The 12,125-nt window shown below is 37.3% G+C and overlaps 1 protein-coding gene across 10 annotated transcripts in view; it reads right to left on the minus strand.

Annotated features, from left to right (window-relative positions):
- LOC138753542 (RNA-binding protein Nova-1) overlaps window positions 1-12,125 on the minus strand; it is a 288,411-nt gene that overhangs the window by 9,767 nt on the left and 266,519 nt on the right. For 4 of the 10 annotated variants that reach the window (XM_069916684.1, XM_069916685.1, XM_069916686.1 and 1 more), the window contains one exon: window positions 1-1,494. This exon is cut by the window's left edge and continues 241 nt beyond it. The exons of 3 other annotated variants lie outside the window; for them this stretch is intronic. In XM_069916684.1, the coding sequence (XP_069772785.1) occupies window positions 487-1,494 (1,008 nt within the window). In that variant the 3' untranslated portion in view covers window positions 1-486. The remainder of the gene's footprint in view (window positions 1,495-12,125) is intronic. 3 more of the 10 variants (XM_069916690.1, XM_069916689.1, XM_069916688.1) reach the window with 1 other exon arrangement.

Raw genomic sequence — 12,125 nt, forward strand, 5'->3', positions numbered from 1 at the left:
TCCTACTTCAATATACCCTAAGCAGGAAGTAAGACGATCAGGACAGTGCTTTGGCCTCACTCCATTTTAGGTCACTGACCCCACCATACCCTAACCTAACAGTAGTACATGTAGCGTTATCTGCTTTTAGTTTGAACTAATACCAAAAACTACACGTGTATCGCTATCTACATTCAGTCATTAACTACAATAATGCTGGTACAATGGCAGGCTAAGATCTCCTGACACTAGAAACACTTTTGACAAATATACACAAGCAAAGTATAGAGAACCAAAACAGATTGAGAAAAATTACTTTCTATGAAACATCTGGTAAAACATATACTATTTACATATACACATCTTCAACATAGTCGCATTCTTTTGCATATAATATATTAATACAGAAAAAAACGTCACTTCTGCAAAGTACAGTACATCCTTTCTTGTTGAAAAGGGGGTAGAGGAAGGGAAGGGTAGAAGAGAATCTTGTAAAGGGTCTGGAAATCACCCAACTTTCTGTGGGTTGGCTGCCCGGACACCTTGCTCATAAGTGATCCTCTGCGTTATTAAATACTGAGCAGCCTGGGTAGCAGCTGGTGTTCCTGTAATGGTCACCTTACGATTTCTTGTGCCAGGCACGAACTCCCCCTTTTTGGAGATCTGTATCCTTGCACCAGTCAACTCCTGATATTCCACTAATGTTTTCCCGCCTTTCCCCAATATTGCACCAACTAGGTTTTCTGGGACCGCTATTTCGACCACGTCCTTTGATCCGTCTGTAGATTTCTCCGAGCCAAGAATGGCACTGGCAGCCAGTGGAGAAGCAGCACCGAAATAACCGTTTGTGGCAGCAGTAGCAGCAGCAAGGCTACCCAGGGCAAATGTCCCCGCTGTTCCACCAACCGGGCTGCCACCGCCCGAGGCTTCATTCGCATAGGTGGCCAATAGATTTGCTGCGGCTGCTGCGGCAGGATTTGCACTGGCTGCGGCTGCAGCCAATGCACCCGTGGCTGCAGCTTGACTCAAACCCAAACCCAGTGTGTTAAGGTTATATCCATAGCTGGCTAAAGTGTTGAGTGCAGAGGTGATGGCTACCAGGTCATTTCCCGTGAAGCCAGATAAAACCGCTGGAAAGGCAGCGACTCCGGCAAGATTAGCATGTCCTAACAGCCCTGCAGCAGCCGCAGCAGTTGGTAACACTTCAGTAGTGTTGGCATAAGGGGATCCAGTTGGGTTGGAGTTGGCCACTGGACCAGTGACATTGGCATAGCTGATATTAAGACAGCTGCCACTCTGCGGGTCCTCTTGAATTTTCTGGATGATAAGTTCGACGGCTTTGCGGTTTTGTTCAGGTTCCCCACTCACCGTCACCACTCTCTCTTGCAAGTTTATCCCATCTGGCTTTTGAGAGAGTTGCACCCAAGCTCCTGACTGCTCCATGACAGCTTTCACTGTGGCACCACCCTTCCCAATGATCAGACCTGCAGTGCTGTTAGGAACAATTATTTTTACCTGTAAATAAAACAGAAACATCAGTACAGCTGTCAGACAATGTTCGGAAAACTACCATTCATTGAGGTGAAAGAAGACAAATATTGAAATGGGATATTTCTCTCCATTTCGCACCCAACTGGATTGTGCATGACATGTGAGAAACAAAAAACAAGACTTACCGGTGTTTTAACCTGCAAAATACACCATGTGTCATTACCGAGATATTTTCAGCTTCTATGGCACCTTGGCCTTATGGCCTAATTGAACAGCCTTGTAAATTAAAATATTGTCAATTTTAATGTAAATTATACTGACGTCTGTCCACTGGGAAGTGGATAGATGCCACTTATTGAATTACACAAGAGCACTAATAGTCAGCATAGAAAATTAATTTTTGTTTTATCTACCTGGCTTTCATTTGAACTAAATACTTTGAAATACTGATTCAAGCAGGAAGACTGTAAATGTATAAAAATAGTTAAATATTCAGTCATTCAGTTTGGATATGGACAAAGCAAAAATGAAAAGGTAAGCACAAAGCAATAAACCCTTTCTAGCTGATCATTTTCTTTTTTTTTCATCTTTGGTTCAGTTATACCAAACTAAAATATCTTCATCTCTGCAATTCTTCATTCTCATTCCTGTCTCTGTGCTTTTTGTTCCACTTCACTTCACCATCCTGTAAGTACATTTTATTCTTATAAACACTGTGCCATACATTCCCAACTATATATTTATGGAGTGTCAGTCTGGAATGATTTGAAGAAGGAAGAAACAATGCAACACAAGGTGTACATTTCTGCAGAGAATTAAGCCTTTTAGGGGTAATAGAATATTAGAATTATGATCATGAAGACAGTATATTCAACACATTGATAATATACAGGTGGGTTTCCAATCCTGAATGTACATTGCTATGAATATTTTACCATCAATTATATCAGCTTTATTAAAAATTGTTACTCTCATTCAATATATGCTATTTATTTGATATTTTATATTCATCCTGGGGTGAGATTCCTGAATGTGTTCCTTCTTTAGATGCGGAGAAAGTGTTTGACCATGTTGAATGGAGGTATTTATTTACGATTTTAGAAATATTTAAATTTGGTCCAAGTTTTATTATATGGATAAGATTACTGTACTTGTGCCCTACTGCTTCTATTCTCACTAACTTTCAACAATTACAATAATTTAATCCCCGATGGAGAACCCGTCAAAGGTGTCCTCTATGCCCATTTCTTCGATCTGGCAATAGCGCCATTAGCAATTGCATTTTGAAGCTGTGAGGACATCTTAGAAATTTGGAGGAAAGGAGTACAACATAAAGTTTCCCTTTATGCAGATGATCTTTTGCTTTTCATACCAAGCCCTGATACTCCTTGTCATCACTTACTCAATTTAGTCAGTTTTCAGAGTACAAACTAAATTTGCATAAAAATGAACTTTTCCCCGTGAATACACTTGGAAGTCAGCCTGAAGAAAACTGAGGTCCTCCATCAGCCAGCTCCCCACCATGACTACCAGCCCCCCCACATCTCCATCGGGCACACAAAACTCAAAACGGTCAACCAGTTTACCTATCTCGGCTGCACCATTTCATCAGATGCAAGGATCGACAATGAGATAGACAACAGACTCGCCAAGGCAAATAGCGCCTTTGGAAGACTACACAAAAGAGTCTGGAAAAACAACCAACTGAAAAACCTCACAAAGATAAGCGTATACAGAGCCGTTGTCATACCCACACTCCTGTTCGGCTCCGAATCATGGGTCCTCTACCGGCACCACCTACGGCTCCTAGAACGCTTCCACCAGCGTTGTCTCCGCTCCATCCTCAACATCCATTGGAGCGCTCACACCCCTAACGTCGAGGTACTCGAGATGGCAGAGGTCGACAGCATCGAGTCCACGCTGCTGAAGATCCAGCTGCGCTGGATGGGTCACGTCTCCAGAATGGAGGACCATCGCCTTCCCAAGATCGTATTATATGGCGAGCTCTCCACTGGCCACCATGACAGAGGTGCACCAAAGAAAAGGTACAAGGACTGCCTAAAGAAATCTCTTGGTGCCTGCCACATTGACCACCGCCAGTGGGCTGATAACGCCTCAAACCGTGCATCTTGGCGCCTCACAGTTTGGCGGGCAGCAGCCTCCTTTGAAGAAGACCGCAGAGCCCACCTCACTGACAAAAGGCAAAGGAGGAAAGACCCAACACCCAACCCCAACCAACCAATTTTCCCTTGCAACCGCTGCAATCGTGTCTGCCTGTCCCGCATCGGACTGGTCAGCCACAAACGAGCCTGCAGCTGACGTGGACTTTTTACCCCCTCCATAAATCTTCGTCCGCGAAGCCAAGCCAAAGAAAGAAAGAAGTATATACTAACTTTCCTTTTAAGGTTGTGAAAGATCAATGTACTTATTTAGATATTACAGTTACAAGAAAACGTGTCTTTTTAAAGTAAATTTCCTTACCCTGTTAAAACATGTGATACATTGCCCAAAGCAGTGGTCACCCTTGTCTACATCTTTGGTGGGCCGAATGAACTCTATCAAAATGAATATTTTGCCTAAATTCTTATATCTTTTTCAGACTATACCAACTTTTATTCCTCAATCTTTCTTTTTTACTCATTTTTTTTGACTCTATTATATTGACCTATATATGGAAGAGTAAGCAACTTCTATTAAGTAAAGTTCACCTTCAGAAATGGAGGTATGGCGCTGCCTAATTTTTCGATTTTAAGACTGGGTGGCCAACATACACAACCTTACATTTTGGATACACGACTTGACTCTCCATTGTGGGTAGCAATGAAGTTGCCTACAGCTAAAAATCTCTCCATTCCAACTTTTTATGGATCCTTACTTCCTACTTCTTCATATAAATCTATTGATGATCTGGTTGTTAGGCACACTCTAAGGATTATGGGGCCAGTTCAGAATTTTTTTTTTGGATTTTATGGTTTCTCTCTTTCAAGTCCAATTCTATCCAATCAGTTTTTACCAACCTTCCTTACACAATTCTGCATTTCAGGAATGGCATAGACTGGGTATTAAATGCTTTGTTAATAACTGCTTTGCCTCTTTTGAATAACTTACTGAAAAGTTCAATTGACCTATCTTTTCCAGATATTTTTGCAAACCAGACATTTTCTCCATTCTCAGATACCTAACTTACCTGGTGGACCTGATATGAACATTCGTGGTGTGTTTTCTAATTTACAACCCACACGTTAAAATTTAATATCCGTTATTTATGATAAACTGACAGGTTTAAGATCTGGCCCCTCTCAATAACATTCAGTCTGTCTGGGAACAAAATTAAAACCTTTCATTGTCAGATGAGGTTTGGGATTTAATCTTTAAATTGGTTAATTCCACACCTCTCTGTGCCTTTCAGTGTTTGTTCCAAGTTAAAGTTGTGCATAGGGCTCATATGTCCAAAACTAAATGATCTCATATTCAACCAGATATTATGTCCTGTTCAAATCTAAAAAAGATTTGTTATTCCATTAATAATTTAGATATAAGATTTCAAACTTTATGGGGACCTTTCCTGAGCTACTTTCAGAACCTCTAGTTTTATTATAAAACCTGTCTTCCAACACTTTATTTTATTACTCCAACTATAAAGTATATTTTAACTATAGAATTTTGGCTTAGTAATGGGTTCATGAGGTGGGGTAGAAAATGAAAATAACATATTCAGGATAAAATTGTATGATGTTCCATTACCTTATAGATGTACTCTATAAATTAGACAACTTTGTTCATTTCTGTATATTTGACATCTCTGTTGTATATTTTACAACTTTTCTTTATATATCTGCTTACTTATATATCTCAATAAAAATATTTAGAAAGTAAACATTTTGTACAATACTTTATAGATTTCTGCAGAGAATTAAGCCTTTTAGAGGTAATAGAATATTAGAGTTATGTTAATGAAGACAGAATATTCAACACATTAATAACATGCAGACGGATATCCAATCCTGAATTGTACATTGCTATGCGAATAGCTTATGGGCATGTTTATTGTAAACTGTTTCAAAAAATTAACAGTGAAGTAATTTTTGTGCATTGTTGCTAAAAAAAAGGGAAAGAAGTAGCCGTGTTCAGTTTTAAAATACCAATCATCAACTATACACCAAAACTAACTTAATCAGCTTTTAAAACATGAAATTTCTCACAACATTCTCATGAGAAACAGATGGGTGCATTGTTCAGCCAGTTATTTTGCTGAAAGCAAATTAATGAAACCATCAGTAATCAAACTATCAAGCAGTAAATTAGATTGTATTCCTTTTGTCCGCACATGCACATTGAAATCATGAAGTTGATATTGTTTTTACAGTCTGTCACAATGTTGTGAGAGAGAGTTGACATTCAAACACATAAATGACTAAAAGACGCCAGAAAATGGTCCTGAAAATGTGATATTTATTTGGAAGCTCATTTCATCAGTCATTGTTGGAGATGAAAAAAAGACTTTTTATACCTCACATGCTCATTTCTTTTTTAAAACAAAAAACAAAATTTCCTTTGTTTTGTTCTGCTTTCTACAAAAGTTTTAGATTGATTCTAAATTCTAAATCAGTTTTGATTCTACTAAGAAAGGATTGTGCACCAGATTGATCGGGGAGCATGCTGTTACATTCATTGTTCACACAGCTCCAACATCTCCTGCTTTCAACTCTTCATTACAGTAAACACTGCAGAAAAGTGAACAAAATTTCTGTGGGCAGCTGGAAGTCTGATGAATTATGATATCCATTAACTGACTGCTAATTGCAAAACAAGCATTATATTCAAACATTGGCAAAATAACTTGCCTACTCTTTTGCATTGGCCAGCATAATAATTCATGGAAAATTATTGTCCATCTCTCTCCCACAGCTCCCCACATCCCCATGTTTACCAGTCTGTTCAATGTAAAAAGGGAATATACTGATATCATACTCCTACATCTGTGATAGCGACAGAATATGGCTGATTCAAAGAGTGGGAGGGGGAGGGGGCAAGGTGAATGTTAGCGTTGCAATGATAACCTATTCTAACAGATGGCCTTTGCCTTCATCTTTGTCAATTTGCTTTTCTACATTTTTTTCCAAACTGGATATATCCTCTAGCCTTAATTTTTCATATGAAAGTAACTTTATTTGCATCTCATGTTATTTCTGTTATCTTTAAATCGAACCTGCGCTATTATTGCAAATAATATTTTAAAGACATATGATTTGTATTTATTGGAATCAATATCACATGACGACGATTTCCCATTATTGAGAACAGTTTTTCGAAAGATTCAATTATCTGGAGACAATGGTGTCGTTTTGGAAAGTGCAGATTCAAATTTTAACATGTGGATTCAAACTATTAAAATAATCAAAATTGTTTGATTTGGGTTTCCTTTTGTTGTCACCAGTTAGAAAGGTACTTTAAATACAATCAGCAGCTTTCTTTGCTGGGTTTGTTGGCATCAAATTCTAATAATGTACAATACAAATGAAAAACAAAACTTTTAGATATCTGTCATCAATTTTCTCAGCTTAATCTAGGTTATAGCAACTGAAAAAAGTGTTATTGTTCAAGAATTTCAGAATGACCAAGAATTGTTGAAACTTGCATAAGCAATGTTGATGCAGCAGTGCAGTTGATAAGCTTTAAATCAGTGACAAAATAGCTTTCATGTTGATGCACTAACAGAATATACAAATATAAAATGCCTCACAAGGTTCCTACAGGTCATTTTCAACCTGCCAATGTGGATCTGCCATGCTCTATAACTTATCAAACTCTTATCCCATCTTAAGCAACAAGCTAATCGTTCCACTGCCCTAACCACTGGAGAATCAATCTCAATGCTTTAAAGTGATTATAAGGTTATGGAAACATTTTATATAATTTGGCAAAAACATTTAAGTAGAATCATATCAATATGTAGTTTTTAAAAATTAAATACATCTTCTCTAGTGCAATAAATATTTGCACTTTTAAATGTTATCCGCCGTAAATATCAGCACTGAAGATCATTCTAACTTCAAACTGGTCATCATTTAAGCATTCAAATGATTTTGTTTTTATGAGCTTTAAGTCTGGAAAATACTGTGGATTATATATTGAGTTGAATCATTTATTACTCTCACTTGTATGAAGATACAGTGAAAAGTTTAAAATGTAAAATTCTCAAAATTACATTTGAATACATTTCCTACCTTCAAATATCACTTTTCAGAAAAACACTCTTTCAAAGTGGAAGTAACAGTTGTAAAGAAGCTAGTTTACTTAAGAATTTAATGAAATGCACTGAATTGTTTCAAGATCAACTGCAAACTGAAACTCATTCATCACAAGTCTCTCAGCCTTGGGCAAGACAATTTGAAACAATTTATCTCCAATCTTTCTTTGTGGCATCTTGTCATATAATTGGTTAAAGCTATTTCCATGCATTAGATCGGCTCAAAGTATGCTTCTCTCAACCGATGGCAACTGCAAGCTAAGCCACACAATTATTTTATGATCAGTATTTGTAAAGACATATTTTCCAACTGGCATCTTTGAATCTAGTAATTGGCAACTGAATTTTATGTTGATCTAAATGAATGCTGAACAATATCACAGCTAATATGTACATGATGTTCAGACAATACTGGAGGAATTTCTACTGTCAAAATATGTTTTATGTTTGCCATAAATTGCATATTATCAGTGGCTCCAAGTGGATCTGAGATGCTTCACCAGCACCTCTTGAAAATTACAGCTGACCTGCAAATCTGCTTTGAGGTTCAAGAAATTGCTATATTTGTTCATTAACTGCGGAAAGCTTAGGGGTGGTGACAGTACAGATCTTTTTAATAATGAAATTTATGATTCTGCAATGACGTTGAAAGGAAAAAGCTCATTCTGTGGAAGTTTGTTTACTTTATAAAATGTAAACGTGTTTCCCTTTCTTTTCTGAATCTAATTCTTCTTTCTCTCATTCTATATCTGATGGATTTGAATTCACACGGTCCTTTCCACATCATTGTTCTGTTTTGCAGTTATTGAATATCAATGGTTAAAACTGTTTATATCACTGTTTACCCAGGCTACACATATTCTGTTATTCTCTCCATATCATTATTAGCTCAAATTTACAGAAGTTTTTCCGGTATTAATAGTTTAACTGATGGAGCATGCCATTAGATGTGCTACTCCAGTAAAATTTGAACAAATGTAATTCACCTTTGTGTATGTTCAAATGAATACTGGTTATACTTTATAAATTTAAGGGCAGTGGTGCAACACATCAATACCCAAATCCAGGGATAAACATCCTTGTGAAGGTTAGATATAAATATGTATTTCAATACTATTAAAATCTAACTGAAGGGAGCACCCTTTCTGTCACTTAGGAAATGTAAACATAACAACTTCTATTTATCAAAATAAAGTAAGGTATAATTAGTTGGTGATTAGATGTAGGATTTTAGGCCTCTGATACCAAGTCATAAACATTAGACATGGGTGTCTCATGATAAGTCTGTGTAAATACACAGTAAGGTTTTTGTCTAAATTTATAGTCAATTAAAACTGTCAGAATAATTAAGATGCAATACTAAGAAAACATGTTATTCCAGGTTTAAGAAAATATGAATTGATAGAAACATCATTCTTTTGAGATTGCGAATCTGATTATTGTTGAAAAAAATGAATGGTTGTTGCACCTCAGAGGTGCGTACCCATGTGCATACTGAGTCTCTGCATTTTGCATCATGTCACGGCAAATTGGTTTCCTAATGTATGATGAAATGTAGGCGATTCCCTGCAACAAAATTATGAATTAAACTCCAACTATCTGATCTTTCCTGAAGAAATAAAGAGCACAAAGCAATAAAGAGCATCCTGATGTATGCATCGGAATGCTCTTTATCAAGTACAGTCTGGCATTCAACACCATCATCCCCTCAAAATTGATCAGCAAATTCCAAGACCTGGAACTCAGCACCCCACTGTGTAATTAGATCCTGCATTTCCTCACCTCTAGTCCAGAATCAATGAGGATTGGTCAGAACATTCCTCCACAATCTCCATCAGTACTGGAACAGCATAGGGCTGAGATCCTAGCCTCCTGCTCTACTTGTTATACACCTACGACCACGTGGCTCGGTACGATAACAACACCGTCTGCAAATTTGCTTATGATACCAAAGTTGTATAAAAAGGGGTGAATAGTCAGCATATAAGAAGGAGAATGAAAACTTGGTTGAATGGTGTACTAACAACAAGCTAGCACTGAATGCTATCAAACTAAGGAGCTGATTGTTGACTTCAGGAAGGGAAAACCAGAGGTGCATAATTGGGGATCAGAGGTGGAAAGGGTGAGAACATTTAAGTTCTTCATGTCACTATTTCAGAGGATCTTTCCTGGACCTAACACATTAATGGCATTGTAAAGAAAACACACCAGCACCTCTAGAAACATAGAACATTACAGCACAGAAACAGGCCCCTTTGGCCCTGTTTGCCCCTGTGCCAAACCATTTTTTTGACTAATCCCACTGACTTGCACCCAATCCATAGCCCCATACCTCTCTCATCCATGTACCTATCCAAATTCTTATTAAATGTTAAATTGAGCCCGCATTCACCACCTCAGCTGGAAACTCTTTCCACACTCCCATCACTCACGTTGCCCCTAACCTTTTCCCCCTTTCACTCTTAACCCATGTCCTCTGGTTTTTATCTCACCTACCCTCAGTGGAAAAATCCTATCTACACTTACTCTTTCTATCCCCCTCATAATTTTAAACACCTCTATCAAATCTTCCCTCTTTCCTCGATGGTCCAGGGAATAAAGTCTTAACCTTTCCCTCTAACTCTGTTCCTGAAGTCCAGATAACATTGTAGAAAATCTTTTCTGCACTATTTCTGTCTTATTTATATCATTCCAACAGTTAGGTGAGCAAAACTGCACACAATACTCCAAGTTTGGCCTCACCAATGTCTTATATAATTTTACCATAACATCTCAATCCCTATACTCAATACTTTGATTTATGAAGGCCAATATGCCAAAAGTTCTCTTTACAACCCTATCCACCAGTGATACCACAATATGACTACACATGAATTATGTATGTGTATTTCAAAGTCCCTCTATTCTACCGAACTCCTCAGAGCCCTACCATTCAGCATGTATGTCCTTTCTTTGTTTGTCCTCACACTTGTTTGCATTAAATTCCATCTGCTATTTTTCACTTCATTTTTACAGCTGGTCCAGATCCCTCTGCAAGTTTTGAAATTCTTCTTTGCTGTCCACAATGTCTCCAATCGTAGTGTCATCTGCAATATTGTTGATCCAATTGACCATATTATCATCTAGATCATTGATATAAATGTCAAACAACAATGGTACCAGCACTGATCCCTGAGGCCCAACACTAGTCACAGGCCTCCAGTCGGAGAATCAATCATCTCTGGCTTGTCCTGTCCAGCCATTGTTGAATCCAGTTCACTACTTCACCATGAATACCTAGCATCTGAAACTTTCTGACTAACCTCCCATAAGCAACCTTGTTAAAGGCTATACAGTGATGCTTCTTTTATTGTAATAAAGAACCTTGGGTTCTTTTAAAATAACTATACTTTATTAACTAAAGTACAAAAGACTGTGTGAAGGCATCCATCTTGAATTCCTGAGCTGCAGCAAACTAGTCTTCAACTCCCTCTAGTGGTCAAGGAGGATTACTAGCACTCTATCATTACATTCCCTTCCTTGAGATGTTTAATCAAATAACATGACACAATAATACAGTATTCATTTCAATTTAAAGTTCAACACAAACATCAGCAGCACCAACTTTTTAAGAGTGCAGTTCATTTTCTTTTAGAGATTCAGTTTTTTTTTTTTTTTTTTAATTTTTTATTTTTCACACCATAAATCACAATAGCCATGATATACACTTTTTCTTTTCCACACATTTACAGTGACTTTTTCTCCCTCCCCCCTCCCTCCTCCCAAGCCACCCCCCCATCCCTCCCCCCTCTCATCCATTTTAGTTATACAATCTAGGTTGCATTAATTCAGTTAGACAATGTTGTCATTCAACAAAAATACACCAGAAATTCTACTGAGTCCATTTTTTTCTTCTCTTCTCCTTCCATCAACTTAGGTAATGTTTGTTCCCGGTAGGTTTTCGCTATTGTATTTAATGTAAGGCTCCCATACTTGTTCGAATATTTCAATATTATTTCTTAAACTATATGTTATTTTTTCTAATGGAATACATTTATTCATTTCTATATACCATTGTTGTATTTTCAAATTATCTTCCAATTTCCAGGTTGACATAATACATTTTTTTGCTACAGCTAGGGCTATCTTAACAAATCTTTTTTGTGCATCCTCCAAGTCAATTCCAAATTCTTTATTTTTTATGTTACTTAGGAGAAAGATCTCTGGATTCTTTGGTATATTGTTTTCTGTTATTTTATTTAATATCTGATTGAGATCATCCCAAAATTTTTCTACTCTCTCACATGTCCAGATTGCATGAATTGTTGTTCCCCTTTCTTTTTTACATCGAAAACATCTATCAGATACTGTTGGGTCCCATTTATTTAACTTTTGCGGTGTAATGTATAGTCTGTGTAACCAATTA

The sequence above is a fragment of the Narcine bancroftii genome, chromosome 2, assembly GCF_036971445.1.
Source record: "Narcine bancroftii isolate sNarBan1 chromosome 2, sNarBan1.hap1, whole genome shotgun sequence".
Classification (NCBI taxonomy): domain Eukaryota; kingdom Metazoa; phylum Chordata; class Chondrichthyes; order Torpediniformes; family Narcinidae; genus Narcine; species Narcine bancroftii.